The 23638-nt window shown below is 38.8% G+C and overlaps 2 protein-coding genes across 5 annotated transcripts in view; one reads left to right on the forward strand and one right to left on the reverse strand.

The window, feature by feature from the left end:
• tasor2 (transcription activation suppressor family member 2) lies at nt 1–19126 on the reverse strand. The gene is made up of 23 exons (XM_034588144.1): nt 18671–19126; nt 18217–18365; nt 17909–18004; nt 17755–17827; nt 16069–16160; nt 15839–15976; nt 15057–15187; nt 14936–14952; nt 14499–14598; nt 14304–14398; nt 14069–14175; nt 13453–13525; nt 13288–13359; nt 10994–13138; nt 9926–10664; nt 9342–9813; nt 7371–8318; nt 4875–7325; nt 2692–2814; nt 2454–2607; nt 2236–2341; nt 1408–1589; nt 1–1202 (listed from the first exon to the last, which is right to left on the reverse strand). The coding sequence occupies exons 1-23, from the start codon at nt 18696–18698 to the stop codon at nt 1108–1110; spliced, it is 8586 nt and encodes a 2861-aa protein (XP_034444035.1). The 5' UTR covers nt 18699–19126; the 3' UTR covers nt 1–1107.
• Nucleotides 17417–23638, forward strand: part of asb13b (ankyrin repeat and SOCS box containing 13b) — an 11727-nt gene continuing 5505 nt past the window's right edge. Inside the window, exons 1-2 of one of the 4 annotated variants that reach the window (XM_034588159.1) lie at nt 17417–17536; nt 20700–20882. In XM_034588159.1, coding sequence (XP_034444050.1) covers nt 20840–20882 — 43 coding nt within the window. In that variant the 5' untranslated portion in view covers nt 17417–17536; nt 20700–20839. Of the gene's footprint in view, nt 17537–20699; nt 20883–23248; nt 23261–23638 lie in introns of those variants that run through there. The other 3 variants (XM_034588161.1, XM_034588160.1, XM_034588162.1) reach the window with 3 other exon arrangements.

Raw genomic sequence — 23638 nt, forward strand, 5'->3', positions numbered from 1 at the left:
CACAAGTTTAAGTTCTTTGTCACTTCTGTCGAACACAGACGGGAGCAAAAAAAGTTATTCTCCACAGTGCAACATACACAACAGATAAGAAACTGAAGGCCGCTCAAACAGATAAACACTGCATTGCATTCACTATCGTTGTATAACCTTTTTATTGGCTCATGCCCACAACAATTAAAGAAGAGCTTCAGTCATTTTAATAAATCAACCAATAAATGTAATGTTTATTTTACAGTATTAAATCCATGATAAAAGAAATTACATAATGTAGAGAAACCAAACATTTGAACCATTTTACTCTGATAGAGCCAAACTGGAGTTTCCTTACAAAAACTAAATCCATATTTTTATTTCATTACTTAGTTGAGTAAAGACAGCTTTGTTGATCTGAGACCATTTCATTGACAGCGTTTTTCAATCAGATGCTTCATTCAACACAATGTTTTTCAAAGCAAAACAATGTATGAGAACTCTACTGTTCACTGGACTAAGATATTTAGCATTTAATAATAATAATGTTATTTTTTGCTCCAACAGGAGTTAAGAATCACTGTCAGTAACCTTCACAGTGTAGTAGTAACACACAACTGCCAAACAGCCAAATTTGCTTTGCTGCCAGGCCTAAGCAAAGTATTGTAAAGTCTTTGATAAAATCGTAGTGAACTTTTTGACAACAAAAATATTATCTTCGTACAAACATGAGTACAGATTGTATAAAGTCAGAGTTATAAGCTAGAAGATGATATATACTTAAATCAAATGTATGTCTTTGAAACTTTATAATTTACAACATAAATATAATACAAAATGATTACAGTATGTACAGCACACCTGCCAGTACACTGGCATCATTGTCACTCAATTCATTAACTGAATGATAACTGACTTAACAAATAAACATACAGAAAAGCCTGTTAAAACAGATCAAGAGGTATTGCTGCACACACCCTAAGGTGAACATAAGTACATGTGTGAGTATATATGCAGTATGTCTGAAATCACTTATAATCCCTAGTACCAGTTTTTCCTCACATCCAGTGAGTAATTTATTGTTGTGTACTTTAGATGAAACGAAAAGTCCATCAGACGTTTTCAGGTCAGAAAACATCATAACAATGTTTCACTTGGAGACTTTGTCAGGAAAGAGTTCACGGTCATTGTTAAAATTCCGTTTATCCCAAATGTCCCGTCTGTTGTTGCATCTGTAAGAACAAGAAATCCACATTATTCCTTTTGTACGGCTACATAACCAAAACACAGGTAAACTCAACTTTTTTGTTGTTTCATGTTATGTTTATCCTGAAAGTATTCACTTAAATAAAATATCAGATGCTCCTCGCAAACAATCCCTTAAAAATAAAAGCACACGACTCATTGAATGTCAATATTAATTCAATATGATCTCACCAGTTATAAATAAAGGATAACGGGCTGATATATTCTGGACCTGCAAGCGAACCAAACATGTGAGATAGTCAGGCTGATCTCTTGATGTGTGGTCACACTTGTGGTAAGGCAAGAACTCCAGTATCCCACTGTCCTGGCAAGAGTTTAAGAAGCACTTCTTTTCTTTGGCCTCTGAATTCAACCTGAATGTGGGAGAAAGAAAATAATATTCAGACAAACAGTGCATGTTGTTATGTTGTAATGAGAATAAAAGTCAGCTCAGTTGCGGTTGCCATAATACTGCAGGTACAATAGGGCTCTTTGATGAGCATTACTTTTGAACATGTAACAATGGCCTTTTTTTGTTTCTCCAAAGTGCGACATACACAACAAAAGCATCGGAGACTGGTTGGATAAACCATTACCAGAATCTCCTGAGCTGTGTTTATCAAGTGTCTCCTACCAAAGGATTCATACAGACAAAAAGTTGGACTTGGACTTTCAGGATCAATTTTGGAAGAAAGGACTGTTCCCCTTCTTAATATTAAATAAATATTATGACTGACATTACATCTTTTGAATCTACAACTGTGAAGTATGTACCTGTGATTATGTGAAGAAGTTTGTATAAAGGATAATGTACATAAAAGAAGAAAAATTCTAATTAATATTAGCTACTTCTATAATCCAAGATTTAATTTATTGCTTTATTTTTTGTCTTTTGTTAGATTATGGAAAAAGTTAATATATAAAATAAATAAAAAGGTCTTCTAGAACAGCTGTGTCCTGCCACATAGGGAAGTGAGAAGCAAGTTATTTTTATACTTTTCATTCCAAAGCTGCCCCTACCTCGCATTTTCCTTCAGCCGACGACTGTCTCTGTAGTGTAACATCCATTTCCACTTCCCTGTTCTGCCCAGCTCTTGCAAGATGTCGGAGCATTTTTTCATGTCGCCTAAACATTCATACAAATTAAGAAGATTAATTACACATGTACAGATATACTAGATACACTAGTATAAACTGCTCACATAATAAGATCTCACACTACAACCTAGTCCACTTACAAAGACTGAGGGACTCCAGTGCTGCATTGTCAAACATTAGAAAACCTCCCCGTGTGAAGAGCTCCTGGTGGGTGAGATTCACAACATCATCTGGTTCATCTATTCCAGCAAACTGCACGCCTGGTGACTTCTTTAACTCCAGCAAATGTGGGACCTTAGATTTAAGAGGGCAGAGTCATTAATTCATTATCTATCGCAAAAGTCCTGATGTGATCTTTAACAGTAGATGATCGGTTACCTTGCAAATGTGCTCTGCAATGTCTTCATTCCTGAGGACGATGAGAAGGGATGAAGAACTGCCTTCACCAAGGAAGAACTTGGATGGCTGTATGGAAGTATGGCCCACTGACTCTAACTGTGCCTTTTAAAAAGAAAGGAGAAATCACAAAACGTTAGAAGCAAATTTCCTTTAGTCCTACACTGCAATAAACACATTCCCTTGACTTTCTGTTATATATTTTAGGACAGCCAACATGTATAGGGCTAATTAAGAGACTGTGTTTTCAGCTGTGAATTCAGCTTTTATTTGCTGCTTACCTCTTGATACCAATACAATAAATGGTACAATGAATGAGACATTATATCATCCATCCATTGTGTAAACCTTAGCGTATGAAGTGAGTTTCTGCATCATAAGTGTATGTAAGTAGTTTTTCTATAACAACAGAAAGAGGTGGTGATCACTTAGGATTCAAGGTGGTTACAATGAAATGCAATAGTAAAAAGCAAATCAAGATGACCATAGAAACCTTTCTACCCACTTCTGTTGATCATACCCAGTCCCACTTAGCCTTTTAACAAGCTATGAGTCAACACTGCTTTTGTCTTAATCCACATATGCAACCGTATAGAACAGTCAAGTGTGCATTGTAAAGTGTGCTGTTAGCCCTGTTAATCTCAACAACTGTTTATTCTTGACCTTGGAAACAGCGTGTTCACATTTTTCTAATTTCATGGTCAAGACTAAACCTTCAGACAAAACTTCTATGCCAACATGTCGAAATATCTTTACATTAATCAGTAAAAACTTGAAACATTTCAACATTTCCCTAATAACTGGGCAACTGAATCTTCTTTAAAAAAAAAATTCTGTGATACAATCAAACTCTACAAAATCTCTAATATTTCAGTGCACCTTGTGGCGTGATGGGGACAGGCTCCAACAACAAGTCTCATAGAGAACACAACCGATTATGAGTCAATCTCCTGTGTCAATTATGATGTCTCGAACATTAGCGTCAAAACACTAATCAAAACCAAGCGTATCACTGAATTGAACAGTTGCACATACTCTATGTCAGAGGGATCAGAACAACCTAAAAATGACAGAAACTCTTTGTATACTAATTAGTTTGCCTCATGTCCCATCCGCTAACTCGCAGTGGGCAGGATTTATGACCCAAACTGCAGCCAGCCATGACACAATTGAGATGTTTTGGTTTTACTTTTAAAGAAGGTGTCAAGTCATCCATCTTTTTAAACAATCAGTGATGTGTCCTATAATAAATATAAATAAGCTAGTTGCTTCATTTACTAAGTAACCCCCTCTGCAGACCCGCTGAGGGACTTAACTTGAAGGTCAGTTCTATTTTTACCATATCCTGACCTGCAGGCAAACAGGTCATGTTTAACTTGTCATATATATAACAAGAACATTTCCTCATACAGGCTGTCAAGTGATACTGAGAGATATAACTTACAAACACCAAACTTCAGATATATCAGACAAACTACACTGAGCTGCTTTATGTATCTGTAATCAGTGTCCATGCTTAAATCCATTGGTCAGTTTGAGATGTATAGTAAAAGACTAGAACTGTAGCAAATGATTACTTTCATTTTGGTTCATACAATATTGAAAAAAACATTGCAAAGTCCCCATCAAGTGGTAGGTGCCATCATCACATGTCTTGTTTTAACTGACATTTCATGACAGACAAAGAAAAGGGAATCGTTTACATTATTACTTGAGACATGACCAAAATTTCTAGCAAATCGAATTAGTTTATTAGAAAATTATCAATAGTTGATACATTTTCTGTTTAATGCCTCATCAATTAATCAACAAATTGTTTTTAAGCTATAGAAAGACGCCAATATCTTTTCTACATGTTGGAAATTTGAGGTGTAGACAAATCAAGTACCCAAGAAATTGATTGTTCTGCAGAAGCTGAGAAACGTGCATGGACATTTAGGTTTTTTTTCCTTATTCAAAACAACCATCCATCTCCATCAAGGAGTAAACAACAACTCAGGACAGGCCCTTTTTGTACAGGGAATGAATGTTAAATTGTCAGAGAATACATTATAGTGGCATATACCTTTAATGGCTCTAGGAATGCCGGCTAAAAACAAAACAATCCAGAACAATATAGTTAACAGAAATACTGCTTCATTATTTCTTTGAAAACTTGGTCTTACCTTGGTTTCCTCAAAGACGGCATCGTCTGACGTTGCCAATATGTAGAATCTGTACTTTGTTTTACAGGATTTCTTCACAACTGAATTCAGTTTACTTCGAAAGCTCTCGTCCATCTCTCTCTTCATTTGATCACAGAAGTCGAAAGGGTTACTTGGTTCAATGTTTTTGTAACCTCTGTTCATTAAGTGCTTGGGTCTCAATGGGGCCTTTCGGACACCACAAATGTCATCCATCATTGCCTCATAAAGCCTAGCACTTTTTGCAGTGACACCAGATACATCCACATGTTCCTTGAGGTTATCTGTTTTTTGGGATAGGTTTTGAGGATGCATAGCCTTTTCATCCTCTGTGTTTTTCCTGTCAGACATGTCAACCTTGATTTTTTGTCCAGCGAGTGAGGGTGCGTCCAGGAGATCCATTGAATCCTCCTGCTCCTCCAGGCTTGAAAAGTGCACAGTCAAAGGACTAGCACAAGACAATGTCAAGGTGTCATCTGTATCCTGTTTGCTTATCTGTCCTCTCTTACTACTTTTCAAAAGCTGTTTCATTTGGTCAGAGAAGATAAGACACTCCTGTTCCATTGACGCCTGTGTGGGGTCATCCTGTAGGCATCTTCGAGAAACCTCCTCCAGAAAAGAATATGGTCTTTTCCGACCAGTGTTAAAAACTGTGCACGTGAGAGAAGTTTGCGGTCCAGGGATGAGACTTTCTTCTGTAATGCTGGTGTCGTTGTCATCCCCAAATAAAGTTGATGCTTCTGAGCCATATTTCTGATCCATTTTAGGGTTCTCTTTAATTGTTTCCCCAACTTTCTCAAGTAAACTATGTGTAAAGAAACCTTGGTGTTGATCACTTTTTGCCAATTCAACTGACTGCTTGGACAGAGCTGATGAAAGAATCATACTCCCTCTTTGGTACTTATCAGGAGGATCTAAAGGTGCAAATGTAGCTTCATCTGAGTTAGAGTTACCGTCATTAACAATCGACAGTCGATAACCTTTGGTAGAAAACTCACTGAGCTTTTGATTTTCATCATTTAGTCCAGAATTTTCTATGAAACATTCTGTCTTCTCCAAGGGCATGGTGGTGGGTGGTGCGTTGGTGGGAGAGTACTCAATTTGTCCATCTTTAGAGCTATGATCTGATTGACTTTCATCATTCTTAGAGGGTTTCACAGCCATGACAGGACGCTGATTGAATGAACCAGGTCCATCATTTAAATTCGACTCTGATGTTGTCTTATGCCCGTCTTGGTCAATATTTGGTTTAATGGTTTGCAAACACTGAGCAGAGGGAGTAGATCTATAGGAATGACAATCATCTTGCCCTATAGAGGTGTCCTTTGTTATATCTGTTCTTTCAAAACTGTGTTGAGGACCAAGTACTTCCTCAAGCTTATTTTTTAAAGATGATACAAGGTGACCTGAAGATTCTTTGGGCAGTTCTTGTGAGGTAGAGGTTGACACCACCACTGGCTTTAAATTGCCTAATTTATTGTTCATAATGTCAGCTGAAGAAGTAGAGAGGTGCTTGCTGCTGAGGTTAGGCTTTTGATCAAGACCGTTTTTTGTATCAGTTGTTTCAATCTGGTTAGATTTGTCGGTACGTTTTGAATTGGAGAGAAACGTTTCTAGACATTTCAGAACATTTAGAGTTCTTTGTTCATCAGAATGCTGAACGTAGTGAGGGCTGGGATCACGATGAACTCTAGATGGGTAACAGAGTTTTTGCTCAAGAGGCTTCTCAAGATTTAGAGGTGTTGAGCTTCTGCTAAGACATCGTGCAGTAATGTTTATGCAGGTTTTTTCAGTACTGCCGCCAGGTAGAGAACAAGGTATGCAGTCGCATGGCACCTCATCCAAAGTTGGAGTAGGGGACCTGTTATCAGCCTCACTTCCAAAGACTAATGGCTGATTGGTTTTGCTTCCATCAAGAAGTGATATTGTGCCAGCATTCACTTCCTCTTCTTTACGGTACATTATAGAAGAACTTGATACCTCTGTGAGCTTGTCAGGGTGTGCAGTTTCACTGTTAAATGGTATTCCTTTCTGGCCTTGAACGTCTATCTTGCCTTGTGGGTTGGAGATATGTAGTTGTACTACATCTGTTGCAATAAATGGAATTACAACCTCCTTGTGAGCTTTTTCCAATTCCTCATTTGTTATGTTCATTTTGAGATTTGTTTCTTTAGTCGATGCCTCTTCAGCCTCATCTTTTTTAATAACCTCAGACGGAGGTGAGTGAGACTGGTGATGAAATAATTCTTCATGAGATGCGTTATTGTCCTTTCTCTCCAACACAACTGATTTGGTTTTCTGATCATCAGGATCCTTACTACCTCTCATCTCCAAACTGTCCTTTGTCTGGGGGATAAACCCAGCTGCGGAGGAACCATTTACAGAACAAGTGCTCTCATCCGATACGAGTAACTCTGCCTTCTGACACGGTGCCTCCTCACACGGTGCCTTCTCACACGGTGCCTCCTCATGCGGTGCCTCCTCTGCCAAACAAGTGTATTTTACTGGGTTTTCCTCATCTGCAGATTCATCACAAAAAGGTTCATTTTCATGTGGAGTGCAAGGAGCTTCTTCTGAAATAGCATGTTCATCTGTCAAAGCACTGTCATTTGCACAAGGTTTTCTCAACTGTGCATCATGGCAGGCTTGAGGTGGTTGCTCATCAAATGGTGCTTGGCGACTACAATCTGTGAAACAATCCTGAACTGACTCAAGGCCGTCGCATTTCATAGGTAACGACTGATCACTCAAATCACTGTCATGTGATACGCAATCAAGTTCATCCTCTTTTCCACAGTTATCTTCTTCAGCAACATTTTCAGTCTGGCCAGGTGATACTGGTTTAGGTCCCTCCCTCGGTAACTGCTTTTCATTTTCAAAACAATATCCATTGCAACCAATACCCAATTGCTGCTTTGTAGAGTCATCCCATTTGTGAATCACTTTAGGAGAAGGTTGTATATCCTTTTCTTGGCATGGGTTCTCTTTCACTTCCCATTCTTCACCATCTTTAGGTTGACTTTCATAATTCTCATCTATACAAAGCACATCATCTGCTTCGTCTGATTCTGTCTCCTCATTAGTCATGGATTTGAGTGAATCCGTTGCTTGTTTTTTAACCAAACATATCCCTGTAGTTTGTGAATTTTCAATATTATTGTTCTCATGTGTCTTCTCTTTGTTGTATCCATGTAACATATGGCCGATCCAAAATGGGGTTACAAGATTTCCTGTCCAGATTGATACACTTTTTATCTCTTCTCGTGCGTGAGTGAGTGATCCATCATCTTCAAAAGATGGTTTATCAATGCAATCCAGGCAGTCAGCTTTTTGTGAAGGACTACTAGTTTCTTCATTTGCATAGTTGCTTCTGAGATCATTCACCTCGTTGATAGTCTCGGTCACGTGTACCATCGGTTTGTAACACTGGAAAAAGAAATAGAAAACAGAACATAGGAATTAAATGTTACACCCATTGTATTTTTCATTGAGTAAAAGCTGTGAGCATTTAGCTAATTCAGTATTCAATGTTTTAAAAGGCCAATTTTGCAATTTATGCACCTGCAATTAAAAAAAGGAATCTTGTAAAAGATAATTACAAAAGGTAGCTACACTAATTATAATGGGAAATGTGTATCAATACGAACAGAAGTATGAGGCTAAATAATTGTTTCCTGACACGCAGCAAACAATAATGATCTTTTATGATGAAAACAAAAGTCACAATAATCTCAACTACAAATGCCCAACCCAAGAAAACAGCTTAAGGTAACAATTTAGAAAATTTGGTGACCGGGTGGATAAAGTCAGCAGGGACTGTGAAGCGTCTCACTGGGACATTTGCGTTCACACATGCACCTCTTCCGAAGAAAATACGGAGGATCTGCGGAGTCCAGTGCATATCTGAAAGCAGCTTTAGGGAAAAGAAGGCTTAAATTCAATTGTATATTGTATTTGTATAGTGCCAAATTATAATATACATTATTATAGGAGTGCCAGACTAGCCGTTAGGCATGCATAATGCAAATGTGGCCAAATGTGATGTTGTGGGGAATCGTGATGCCCGGAAGTATCAGTTGCATTACTGACAAGGTGTTTCAGGAGCTTAAGGAGCACTGTTTTCTTTGGGGGAGAAGATCTGCCTTTACCATGGACCTTTGTTTTTTTTACTTTACAGACATTTTACATAAACCCAAACAACGATCTAGCAAAAAAAAGGGAAAAAGTGAACAAGCATAATATGTCTCCCCTAAGCCTAAATGGTGCAACTGGCGTAACGATAAGTTTGGATTCAAGATGATCAAGTTATGATTTACTTAGCCTAAGACCAGGAGAAAGACCACTTGGCGCATCTGGCCCCTAGTCCTTCAAATATCACACACACTGTCATGGTTAAAATATGACGTGTAATAGTTTGCCTTCAGTACAACATTAAATTTAGAAACAAACCTGTAACGTTCTTGCTTCCTGTAGTCCCACCGATGACTTGGGCGTATTCAATATGTCACTTGCTTCTTTCAGTTCACTGGACACAGAAGATTTGTCACTGTTGATTTGTGGATCTAAAGTGACAGTCTCTGCACAAGAGTTTCTCAGTGACAAGTCCAAAATCACAGATCCTTGGTCAAAGACAAAGTTGTCATTTTTGCTGAGGTCCAAAACCTTTGAAATTGAAGGGTCTTGAGAGTCTGTTGGACTTGGGAAAGCACCAAATGAATTTGCCCTGTTCTCAGACTGAGCTGGTGGTGATACCATTTCACAGGACATTTCCAAAGAATCACTCTCTTCTGAACAAAGGTTTGTAAAGTTCGAGTCATCTTGAAAGAATCTGGCGGTTGACCGGCTGTAAAACAGACCAATCCACATGTGGACGATGAGTCGTAACTCATCACTGATGTCTTGAACTGAGGAATCCCACGGCCTATCAAAAATGGGAAATGTGTAAACATGAGCTCTTCAAGTTAAGTATCTCTTCATGTCTAAATGATGCGAAAAGTCATTCTTTGTATAAATAAGTAACAGAACATACATACCCATGCAAGGCTCGGACGATAGCTCTCCCCTTAGAGACACTTGCAAACTTGCTGTCTCTGCTGAAGTCATAGTTTTCCTTCCATTGTCTAGTGACACTGACAGATTTATCCTTATTAACAATGGTGCGTGAGTGACTGAACTTTTCCCTGCGTACCAAACATTTGTTCTGGTATTCTGAAGTCCTGCAGTGGTTGCGTTCATGTCTGTCTTCCTGACCAACAGAGGGGCGAACAGTATGATCTCTACTCAAGTGTTGTTGATGGTGCAGCAATCTGGTAGAACCACTTAAAGGGGCTACCCGGAAGGTTGTACCTGGCAAACCCAACAGCAGAGAGAAAGACGAGGGCAATGAGTAACCATGTTCTTTAGATATCAAACCAACCAATTCCCTGTCTTCCACAGGGGGGCTTGGTGAAGAAGTCTCAAGAGGCTGAATGAATCTAGCAGCAGGCTGTCGAAGCAGAGAATGAAGAAGTGACTCTTGTCCAGCACTGGGAACATCTTTTATAAGGCCACACTTCTTGAAACTCGTCTCAGGTTTTCCCTCAAGCGCTGGTTGTGGTGGAACCTTGTCAATACTGGCACTTAGGGCCAAGTCAGCAAGTAAGTTCAAAGCTTCAGTAGATGAGCAAGCATTGTTCAATTTTTCCGTATCAGTCTTCCTGACAGAATTATCCCTAAAACCCTCTTTGTGTTTGAGTTTGGGAAAATGAGTTGGGGTTTGAAAATGCAACCACCCTACGAAGACAAAACAGAGGAGAAAAAATAAAGTACATATATTAGTGTAAGGAACTTGCCACCAACATGTGAACTACTGTTTGAAATCGTGTTTGTCAAGCAATACTTTGGGTTCAGATGGATAGGACTGGCAAATATGCAGAAAAAGCAAGAGAAGAGCAAAAGCAATTAATTAGCAAAGCACAGATAGCATTGTGAGGACAGTTGCAGAAGCCACAGAGCCAAGAAAATGTCAGTTATTTTTAAGGTCCTTCACAATATTCAACGGATTACACAAATTAAACCAAAAACATGCATTCCAAATCTCAGAATTTTGAAATATGACTTACATTTCTTTTTGATATTGTCTTCAGAGATGCCTTGATGCTTTTTGAGCATCTTAATCCTACCCCTTCTTGTGAAGATTGATGGAGGATTTTGTAGGATTTGAGACTGTTTGTTTGAAAGGGCTTGTTCTTGTGTCTCTGATGAGACTTCCTTAAATTGAGAGTCCTGACCCTCACTCTTTTGAACCTTATCTGGGTTCTCTTTCGGGGTCAGGCCAAGGGCATATGCAAAACGAGGGTCAACTGATAGCATGTTTGTCACTTCCTTGACATCCACATTAGTGTCCTGGACACTGGTCAAGGCCTCCAATGCCTCCGCATCATCTTTGCCCTTCGTGAGACGAGGCTCGGTGTGGGCAATACCTGTCGTTGTTTCCTTGGACACACTGAGACGAGGCTCGGTGTGGGCAATACCTGTCGTTGTTTCCTTGGACACAAGGACATTGTTTTTTCTCTTTGCCTTTAACAGAACTGATTTTAGTTTACTCAAACTAAATTCACCCTTTTTTGCACACTTTCCTGGGAGGAGAGTACCAGTTCCTTTAACCTCTGTTGGAGGAGTGTCAGTGCCATCATTCTTTGAGGAATGCTCACTACTCACTGGATGCAAAGGCAATGAACAATTGTCTGATTGTCTAAACAGGCTATTTTCATTATTTGTAAAACTGGCCACAATGTTCTCAAAAAGATTCCTTCCATCCGTGGATATTATGTCATCCGTTTTGTCCACTGCTGTTAATGGCACAGTGTTTGACTCTTGCTCCATTTCGACTTTTTTGTGATCGTTCACAGAGGCATCAACCAACATTTTCTCAGAGCACTGTTCATCTATTGTACATTGAAACTTATGCTTTAAAGACTGAATCTGTTCAGCAAAAGCCACAGAGCCATGAGGAACCAAGATCCTTCCACATTCACTGATAACAGGCTTCAATTCCCAGCGCTCGGTTTTCCTTCTCAGGGGACAAAGTTCAAGATCCATTAAAATGGCGTCCTCCGAGCTCTGCTGTCCAGGGTCAGTTTTTTTCTCCTCTGCTACAGCTGAACCATCTGTAACGCATCTCACCTTTTTTTTGTATAAAAGTTTTCCAAAATTGCATTTTCGACTTAATTTTCTCCCATCAATATCCAATAGATTGTTCAACTGTGAGTCGCCAGATGATTCAGTTTCAACACAAGCTTTAGGCTTCTTTTCCAGACTTGGCCAGATTTTGGAATGCCCCTTAAGCAATTTCCTTCGTTTTGTTTCTGAGCTGTTGGTGACCTCTGGGCAATCTATAGTTTTAATTTTGACCGTCTTATGCAGAGAGTTGACTCCTGCTGTTTGTAATTTGGCTGCGGAAAAACCAGAAATCTGAAAGTCATCATGCTTTGTTGCTGTCATAGAACTGATCACATTTAAACTTTCATCAGTGACAGTTTGCTCTGCTGATGTGATGCTGACAATAAGCTCTGCTGACATGTCATCTGATGTTGGGGAGGATAAGGGAGTTTTGGCCCCCGTATCATATGTTTTGCTCAGTGCAGTCAGGTCAGATTTTGAATTGTCTTCAGTTGCATCTTCTGCTTGCAAATCATTTGGTACAACATTCTGAGGTACAGTTATGAAATCCACTTGTGCTCCAGTGCTTATTAGACAATTCTCCACAGATGTCACAGCATTTACAGGAGATTTCTGGTCTGTCAACTGGTCTTCTGAGCCCATGCCAATAGGATTGGTTGGTGCCTCCTCAGGAAATGACAGACAGTAGATATTGTCATCGAGGTCTTCCCTTTGCTCCCCCTCGTCAGCTGCCAGAATTTCTGAAGCCATGGACACTGGTAGTTGAAAGGAGACTGGTTTGCTCATGTATGACCTGAAGCTTTGTTGTGCTTTGTCAGTCCATTCGGGGGACGAGTAGAGGTTTGTGTGGTCATCCAGCACATCATACTGATCTGGAAAGAGGCTGACTTCTCTTGATGGACATAAGTCCAACCCAGGGTTTATCAGTTCTGCGTAGCTCTGCATGTGCTGCCTCAACACGTCACACAGTTCTTCAGTTGAGTTGAGGGGTGTTTTCTCAACTACACCCTCTGCATAACTTAGCACTGGTAGAACCTGAAGGATTTCAGATGAAATGGTTGCCTTTATCTGTCCAGATTTTGTGCCTGTGATGAAAAAAAAAGAGGAAAGAATACTTCTAAATCTCTGGTTTGGCCTTATAACAAAACAAACTACAACTGTCACTGATTTGGGTTATTGTCATTGAATTTAAGGGGTGTGAAAAACACAAGATGAAAGTGAATGCATGCTGTACCTCTCTTTATGACCCGTGAGCCTGGAAAAATAAACATGCCTTGCAGGACCTCAGATGCATTCAAAGCATTATCTAAAAAAAAAAAAAGGATTAGTTGAATTATGTAGTTGATAAAAGATTGCATCATATATGTCCCTGTTCATCATCATAATTTTCTTATCTTACCATCGATTGGGGAAAAATGGGATGAGTGCAACAGGATAAGAAAACCACCATCATTCAGTGGAACAGTGAGAGCCTGAGCAAATAAAAAAAACAAAGTCAGTTACTTAATTTAATTGTTACCTCTGCCAAGGAGGTTGTGTTTTCATCCATGTCTGTTTGATACTTAGCAGTATGAAGCAAAAACTATTAAAACCATTTCCATTAAACTATGTGGAGGGATGGGGCATGACCCGAGACAGAACCCATTCAATTTTGGAGAGGATCCAGATAAACGGGCAGATTCAGGATTTCTTTAACATGGCGAGAGCTCCGCTCTCTCTGAGTGCCCTTTCAGTTGGTTTGTTTGATCGTTTATCGTTTGATCGTTTAACTATGTTTTATGACAGGCAGGAAAGTTCCAGAGATAAAACCATGACTTGAAAGCGCAACATAAATGCAGTCCATTCACTGATTTAGTCAATTGACAGGAGGATTCTACATTGCTTGACAAATTCAATTGGTATAAGTATGGTTCTTTCGCCAAACTGAATAAACAATGTTATATATTCCTTTAACATTTTTGGAATGAAAGACAAAGCATTTTAATGTCTGAAAGATCTGTAATAAAAAGACTCACAATATCTTTCTCCTTGATCTCCTGCAGAAGCTGAGAGAGTGAGTTTGTATCTTTCGCCTCAGAAGGAACCAGCTCATACAGACTGCAGTATAAGCCACCAAGAAAGACTGAAAGACAGCAAAAGAGCCAAAATCATTACTATACATGAATTAAATCCAAGCATTTTGTTGAACATTCCTTTGCAATGTAACTCCTGGACAATAAAGACATTTTTTCTGATATCGGGAAAACCCACCTTCAGCAGAGAAGCAGGTTTCAAAGGCAGCCTTTGGCAACAGCTGCATCAGATCTATCATGGAAATGGCTCTCTCAACTTTGACCACTGGAGGCCTTAAACAGAAAACAAAGACAGAGAGAAAAATAGTCATTAAATTCAAGTCTAAGGTAATAAAGAGAGCAGTATATACTTCTCTTTGCACGTTTAACTTACAGTTTTGTAGGAATCAGTGCCCCTTTGGTGGACCTCAACCCAACATCATAGGACTGGGTGCCTATCTGAAGCTGACCCCTCCAGGCCATGTAATCACGAACTGAAATAAAATCACATACAACAACTATTAAAAAGCTATATGCATGCTCATTTCAGTTTATTAATAAATTAAATACACTCATGGGGCACTTATCAGGTATACCTGGGAAATTATACATGAAGTTGTGCATGTAAACCATGACAAAGCTGTTTTACTGGACATGCAAATGATCGCAAAAGAAATGACTGCCATTATTTAAATTTGAAGGTGTAAAATTATTTACATGAACAATATATTTCAAGACTGGCACACTTGGGCTGCGGCTGAATTACCAAGTAATAAACCTTATGGAATTGCTATTGTACTGAATTTGCTAGATTTGCTGGATTTTACTTACCCAGTTTTTTCTTCTCACTGAAAAGAGAAATCAGGAAACCAGTTATCAAATATTCTTGACTTGTATTAAATGGTGTTGATATAGGCAGAGCAGAATTTGTGCTGCCATCATGTTACAGTACCTTGTAGCCTGTGGTGTTCGTATTGCTTTTGTGTCCGTATATGAAAATGATACAATAGCAAAAGGAACGGCAGCACTGGGAGATAGAGCTGTTTCACTGCTTTCCTCGTCCAACAGCTCATATAAGTAATACTGCAAATACAAAACAAAAGACTTCTGAGCTACCTTCATTCTTTCTTTCTTCACACACTTTGTCAAATATTAAGGTGCTCAGCAATACTGTGCTAACAAGGATGCATATAGACGAAGAGATAAAGACACTTGAGCTGCTTTCAGACATGCACTGAACTCCGGATAATTTCAACTGCAAATGTCCGAGTCAGTTGCTGCGGACACTCTCCAGAGTTCGCCAGCCCCCTCGTAAAAACTCCAGATAATGTCCACAATAATGTCCGATGAGCGGAAGCAGAAAAAGGTGTCAACTTGGAAGTACAAAACGAGATTTAAGAGCTTTTGGTGATAAGGGCAGACACTGGTGTCGATGTGCTGTGAACAAAAACATGTGATATCCATATAGGAATTTATACGTGCATGCTGTGCCATCCCTTTGAGATCTTTCTGTTGTTGTGAATGAGTCTGATCGAAGAATCAGAAGACTGTGTTACGATGTTACTTGCATGCATTTACATTTCCTTTCCATTTTAATTAAGTGGAAAATAAAGACGTGGGCAATCTCTTACAGAACAACTTATCTCTGGAATCAAATCATCTCCTGAGTTAAGCACATCTCCAAGTTAAACTATCTGTTGACATTTCAACACTCAGTCACATGCCTCTGCTTACCTGGGTTCTCTCAAAAGCAAGAAAGGAACTGGTTTTGGAAGATACTGAGGACAACTCTTCTGACTCATGGCAGTCAAACCCAACTGTGGGTGCTGTGAAATTCTGGGTGTAGTTCTCTGGAACCTTCTTAACTCTGCCCTGGTGGAAACAACAAAGGACAATGATTTAGCTCGTAAAATATTATGTTATAATAATAAATACATTTCAAAGTTCCCATTTTTTTTGAATACCTTTGTCAGCTTGATGATGGCAACGTATCCGGATTTTCCTTGATACCAGCGATTCAGATCCAAACAGTCAGAGTACATTGATATGTAAACACCTGAGTAGACACAGGAAACTTTCACTTGATGTGTTTTCCGGTAGAAATAAACACAGGGACACACTAAGATTTGAATACATTATAACAAACTACAATGTAACTACACATAACTTTGCAGTGACTTTCAAAAACAACTGAACAGCACACACCTTTAAAAATGAATGCCTCAACTGTCAAGGACACACCACATGTTTAACAGCTATCTGAATTACCTCACCCACTGAATGACAGATCATTTACATGCGACATCATTTTATCCTCAATCGTTAACAATAAGAAACTTTAAAAGAACAATTTACATCTGGAAAGTGTTGAATATTATAGATACTTTAAGCTTCACTGTACAAGTAAGAACACATATTGCTTCACACTGATCAGGGCCATACACTTAATTCTTATTTTCTACAAAGCCACTCAATAAACTTACAGATATTAAAACGTAGAGTTAATTAGATCTACAAAAGAAGAGGTAGAAGAAACAGGCAATGACTAGTTTGGCAGATTTGGTGGGTCTATTATACACCCTCACCTTAAGTATCCTGTCAAAGTGCTGTAAGTAACATGACAATAAAAAATACTAAAAGTATAACCTGTCCAAATGTCTCTGAAAATCAATAAAGCAAATTTGTGGTCCTAGCATTAGGAATTCACATCTTGGTTATGAAAATGTAGAAGAGGAAATCTGTTACATCACGTTTGGGATCTGGACAAGAACTCAAACAGATCCAAACAGAAACGGATGTTCGGTAACAGTGCAACGTTGCTACATTTAATTACACGTGACACAGCAGGGCTCTTGTTTTCATGGTCGTAATATTATACTACTGTTCGCTGAAAAACAGAGTCATTAAAAGGGACTTTGACCCGTGTTTACAATTTACAACATCCACACTTCAAACAGCCTGGGGCAGGCAGGGGTCTTCTGAAAATATAAACACATGTAGATGTGCAGAGATGCTGGTGTACACATGTCTGACCAGGTGGGAGTATTTGCACAGGTCTAACACGGCAAATCTTTGACTGGCAACATTTCTAAATGGAAGTTAAGAGGCAAAACTTGATATATTAACAAAACATGTCACAGTTAAATGAGATTTAAAAAAAAAGTTGCACTAAGCAGTGAAACTGGCAACACATACCGTCTCTCCCCCTCCTTCCAACACACTTCTATACACCAAATTACAGTTTCTGTTTCACAACACCTATTCTTCCACTTTCATTTCAAAACATTCATAAAGCTCCTCCACTTGCTTTCACTTTTAAAGGCAGTGGATCCCCATGCACTCAACTTGGACCATTTTTTTTAGCCTCATCTGCACTACAAACACTCTGAACAGCATAGATGCATGGATAATAACCTGGACACGGCGATCAAGGTAATAACTCCATAAAATAATTTAAATCTATAAGAAAGATTTAATGGATTAGTTGTATATGATCCGATGATCATTGTTTACAAATCTTACAAGAGCGTCATCTGCATAAAAACCGGATTGCTTGTTCATTCATAGCTGAGCTCTTCAATACGAAGTGGTGAGTTTACCACTGGGTGACCAAGTGTCAGTATGACGAAGTGAAGCAAATCAGAACTTACCTTTGATGGGATCTCCCAGAGTTGTGCAAGCACTCTTTCCTGTGAGAAGGCCTGTTTCTCCGAACAAATGAGCCTTTAAGCAAATAAAAATGAGAAAATCAGCGAGCTCTGGAACATGTACTGTCTCAGATGAGTCGTTGTAGCAAATCTGTACCTGGTTGACGTCATCAAACAGCAAAAACCCAAAGGTTTCCTTCACATCCTCTTCTGAATATCCTGCTTGTCTTCTCTTTTCTCGGAACGCATTATACTACAAGATTTTTAAAAAACAATGTTGCCTTAACTTTTTAATTAAAAACAGATGACGCAATGACAAAAATATCAATTATTTTACAAAATATAAATAGTTTGACAATTGTTTTAAATAGCATTCCATCAAATGTTGTACGGTGCTGTAATGTGAATGAATTGAAGTCAGAGTATTCCATGACATTGAAATGGTGGGATCAGATTTGGACTAACCTTCTCCTCCAGTTGCTCATTCTTGATCAACACTGCGGACTTATACTTGAAAGACTGCTTTGACTCTTCGTACAAGTACGCACTTTGAAGGGGAGCCAAAATCCTGCTTTGAAAGACGTCTGAAGAGTCTGACACAGGGACTAAAACACCTAAAAGTGAACACAAACCACAACAGCGTGTAAACTACAAGCTACTGAGCGAATTTACATTAAGTTGCGTTTTCGCTTTCTGCGAGCGAGAAAAGTTCCACCAGGCTGGGACTATTTGTCCTGAGAGACACGACAGAAGCGCCACGTCCTTCCCCGTGGAATCCAACGACATTTATAGTATATCTAATCATATATATATTTAATATATAACAATACAGGTGAGGTATAGTGGGGGTCCACACACTCAAGTCACATCAATAGTCAAAGTTAAAGTTTCAGGAGGAGAAAGTGTTTGTCACCCTTACGCGCAGCACCGACATGTCCACTTTCCATCGCTGGATTTAGGAAATCTGTCGCTCTCCCTTTGCCATTCGCTGAAAACTCTTGTCTCTTCTTTTACACATAACCACAGACGTGTTAAAAGGTCCTGAGCGTGCTGTTGTGTCCACTAAACCTCTCAGAGTCACGCGAGCTTTCGCCGCAGTTTCGACTGACATATTAATGCGAAAAAACCAGGAAGTTACAGAATTGAGCCCAGTCAAACCCACGAAGGACCGAATATATCCGCTTAGGTTGACATTTCATATCGTTTCCCAGGTTAGATGTTCGGCTAATGGAGGAATCTCCTCGGTGTCCGACGTGCTTCGTTGTTCCGCTGATCGGCTCTGGTAGAGTCCTTCTCGAAAAAGAAACAGAAACCTACGGAGGAGAAAGCCTCCATTTTGAAAGTCAACGCAGGACTGCGGCGGCGGTGAGGCGGGTGTGTGCTTCGCCTGCCTCAACGACTGAATCATCATAAGCAAGACTATCTGAACTGTCGTTTTACACTGACGTGCCACAACACGTGTCACGACTTGGAGGATTAAACACTGGATTCTGCCATGAAGAGAAAGTTGAGATAAACCACAAACTTCAGGTTGTCAATATTTAACTACTAGAACAGTAGCAGAACCAACATGAGGTCTATTTATTCCTATTAGTGTGTTTTTGTGACCGGATATGAATTACTGCCCATGCTGTCACTGTCATTTATTTGTGTTTTTACTGTCATTTTTTATGTTTCACTGACCTGATCAGAGGTTAATGACAAAATAAAGTATCAAGTATTGACCATTTTTTTAGTCTATGGTTACTATAGTGTCAAAAGTGTCAACAAATCCCTAACTATCCAAATCAACTCAACGTCAAGCTGCTTTCTGGATCCTAACACAGTAGCCCAATATATACACTTGTTTTTACCCATAAGAACCGGATAAGACCTAGCTGGGTTCCATCATCAACCCATCTAGGCAAATTCACAAAGCAACTGAAACTTATGGGGCCACCATGGAAACTGGGGACAAAATTCAAAATGGTTGCGTCTCTTTGCTCTCACCACCAAAGTATGCAATCCATTGCTGTACCCACAATCACTTCCTTGTTCACTCATTTACTACTCCCTGTAAAATAGAACACCAATACTCAGTAGTAAGCTGTAAATTGAAATGTTGGACAGTGACTCATCATAAATTGGTGTCATCTCTGATAAATATTGCGCAACAGGATAGATAACTTTGTTTCTCACTTCCAACCAGTTGACTTTAATGTTTGACTGTTGAGTCAACATTAAAGAGGTTTTGAGCACAGTCGTATAATCTTAACCAAATGTTTATTTTAACAGTGACAACACACCCATCACTTAACCAGGCATTTAACCCAAACCACAAACATTTTTTAAAGTTCATCAATAGTTCTAAAATCTTTTGTGGTGTGGGAACATTTTCAATATGTGATATAATTGTGGAAACAATGTCCACAGCAATGTTATTGTTAAGGTTTTAAACTTACACATGAAAATGTGATTGTTTCTGTTTCTGAATTAACCAATTGCACATTACACCAAAAACAAGGATACTTGGGCAAGAGTAAGATAATGCAAAGTTAGTCTATTTATTGTGAGCCCTGGCTAACTTTCCTCAGCCAAATCTAATAATACTAGCTTACTTTAAAAATGGCTTCTCCTCACCATGAAATCAAATGTTACTGCTGGAACACAAACTGCATGTAGATGCATTTTCATAATTTTATATTGTGTATTTTAAGAGCTTTATTGTTACAGGTTAACAAGCTAGCGTAAACTATAATATAATCTGTGTTAGTATGAACAAGCTGAATAGAAAAAAAGTCAATAAATAAGCAAATTAGTTTTATAAGTTGAATTAATTTTCTTATTCCTGGCTGGGAGATATTTCTGTGTATTTTCTATTCTTTAAATCAATTATTTAACGAGGAGACTTCCTGCTTGTCAGTCGCCTACATTACCCAGAGTTCCACACCACTGTTTGTCTCTTTCAGGACTACACCTCAGCCCCTCGTCTGCCTACCGTGTTATTGTAGTGGTGATATCCCCTCTGTCATTATTGATCTGCTCCGACATGACTTTCACTTTTAGCGTAATCTACGTGGTTCGCGGAGGAGAGGAGCAGTAACATGAAATGGATGTCACCCGGGCCAGACCGTCCTTGTACGGAGAAATCGGTAAGTAGCTTAGAGCTGGTGACCAACACTAACCCGGGACAACTGTGCGAAACAGCGAACGAAGGCTAACAGTTGGTAGCTGTGATATCAGCCGGTTCATGTAGCTTTCATTTCATGGTGAGTAGCTGCAAGTCACTGTAGATATCGAGCTCAACGCCAGAAACAAGTGTTGGTAAATAAATGGAGAGCAGGGCACAAAGCTGGAAGCTCGTGAGTGAGGCCAGTGGGCTCTGAAGTACCTGTTGCACCATTTTTCACATAGTTTCTAGTTTTAACAGCAAAAGTTGCAGACTTCATTTATACAGAGATTGATATCACAGGGCAATGGAGCCAATAACGTGTATTACAACACAATAACAAATGATCCTTATATTATACTACAACACAATAACAAATGATCCTTATATTATACTACAACACAATAACAAATGATCCTTATATTATAATACAACACATTAACAAATGATCCTTATATTATACTACAAAACATTAACAAATGATCCTTATATTATACTACAACGCTATAACAAATTATCCTTACATTATAATACAACACAATAACAAATGATCCTTATATTATGATTCAACACAATAACAAATTATCCTTACAAAGTAATACAACACAATAACACACTCCTTACAATACAATACAACACAAATGGAATGATAAACACGTCACTTCCTGCGTCAGTTACTCGGCGCTGGACCACGCCCACTAATCACGCATTACGGTAAAAAAACATCAAGTGTAGACCACACGGTAAAAATTTAACGTAAAGCAAATTAATGTTGTAAAACGAGGCTTACACAACATGGGTCAAAATTGACCCGGCTCAGTTTTTATTTCCTATATCTTTGCAGTGAATGAATTTCATCATTCAGTATTTCAGGTATTCCCAAATTAACTTGTTTATGATCATCACAAATCCTTATTTTAATTTTTCCTTTTTTCCTTTTTGAATAAAAATATTTTTGCGAAAAAAGACCTTTCTAATGCACAACATGGGTAAACAATGACCCGTATTCATTTCCTGTTTTATTTCATGTATGAGTGTTTCTTCGCTATATGTTTGAAATAAATGTATTTTATCATTTAATATTCTAAGTATTCATTAAATATCTTGTTTTTGATTACCACAAATCATTATCTTCCTTTTTCCTTCCTTACTTTATAAACAAACGTACATTTTGTATTTGTACATCACTTTGACACACATGGGTCAAAAATGAACCATCCACATACTGTATTCACTACGGAACACGTCAGACTTACGGTTGAGTTGAATGGCCATAAAGATGCTGCATGAAGAACAGGATGAGGAAAATTTGGAGGCAATACTTGGTCTTGATTCTGAGTCTGAAATCTCAGATGCTGAGGACCTAGACAATGTTCTACAGGATCAAGCTGGAGTTGTGGGTGTGTCTTGGAATTTAGCTCTCCTAAACGGAGAAGGCTCTTTTGATGACTTAGAAGACTCATCTTCATGTCATCAAAGGAGCCTTCTCCTAAATGAAGAAGAAAGAATAAGCTATAAGAGAATATAGCAAAGAAACACCCAGCCATGCATGAAATAACACAGGAAATGAATACAGGTAATTTTTGACAGATTTTATATATGTTTATATAAGTATATGTTTCTGCTGTACCTTGCAGAACTGAGGGCAATGGAGAATAAAGAGAAGAGCAGACAAGAACTGCAAAAGATGAAAGAAATGTTCATCATGTACGATGACTATCAGGAGCCCAGTGAGGAAGTGGCGACAATGAAAAATTAGGAAAAGGTGGCAGATGACACTATAGTTCTAGAGCCAAGTGAGCGGGAATCAGAACTCAGGAGAAAGAGAATCTGCTAAATCAAAATCTGGAGCTCTTTGAATTGCTGGTACAAGAGAAGAGTTTCAGTAATGACCTCAATATCTAGCTCTGCGAAACAAAGATGACTCCGGAGAGATACAATGAGGTCAAAGCAAAGCTGACGGCTTTTTCGACGGCTTGAACATACTCGAAAACTCACCAAACTTTGCGGGTGCGTCAGGCCTGGTTAAAATTTACGTATTCTGGAGTAATTGGAAATGGTTGTGGCAAAATGGCTCAACAGCGCCCCCTAAAACGCAGCAAATCTGTCTGGTTTAACCAATCTTCACAAAATTCGGTACACTCGTGTAACATGACCGGACGAAAAAAAAAGGCCTGCCACTAATTTGATTAACGCAACAGGAAGCCATTTTGGATTTAGTGTCCATTTTGGCCATTTAACACTAAAGGTGTGCATCTTCACTAGCCTCACTATTCGAATCGATTACGATCCAGCATTCAACGATTCGATTTACAAAGATGTATCGCAATGCATCGCAATGCATTTCAATGTATCATATCCACAATTTCTCTATTACTGCACATGGCTGCTTTTTCATAATTTAATAAAATCTGTCTGTTCTAATGTTTTCACTAACTTTATAAAAACCTGCTGAATTCATATTTATGTTGCTGGATAAACAGGGCGTCACTCTTCACACAAACTGATAATCACATGTATTTAGTTATTAATCGATGATGTCGGATCATGACTCCGGATTGTTCGGTCACTTTAACACTGAAGTCCTGACTTTGTGCGTCACGTTACGTTACATGTGTCTTACAAACTCTAGAGAGACTCAAACAAACACTAACTATTACAGTCTAAACCATCAAGTTCAGACCACACAGTGACAATTTTAAATCAAATTAAAGTTGTAAAAGGAGGCTTACTTCCTGT

The sequence above is a fragment of the Hippoglossus hippoglossus genome, chromosome 6 (assembly GCF_009819705.1).
Source record: "Hippoglossus hippoglossus isolate fHipHip1 chromosome 6, fHipHip1.pri, whole genome shotgun sequence".
Lineage (NCBI taxonomy): Eukaryota > Metazoa > Chordata > Actinopteri > Pleuronectiformes > Pleuronectidae > Hippoglossus > Hippoglossus hippoglossus.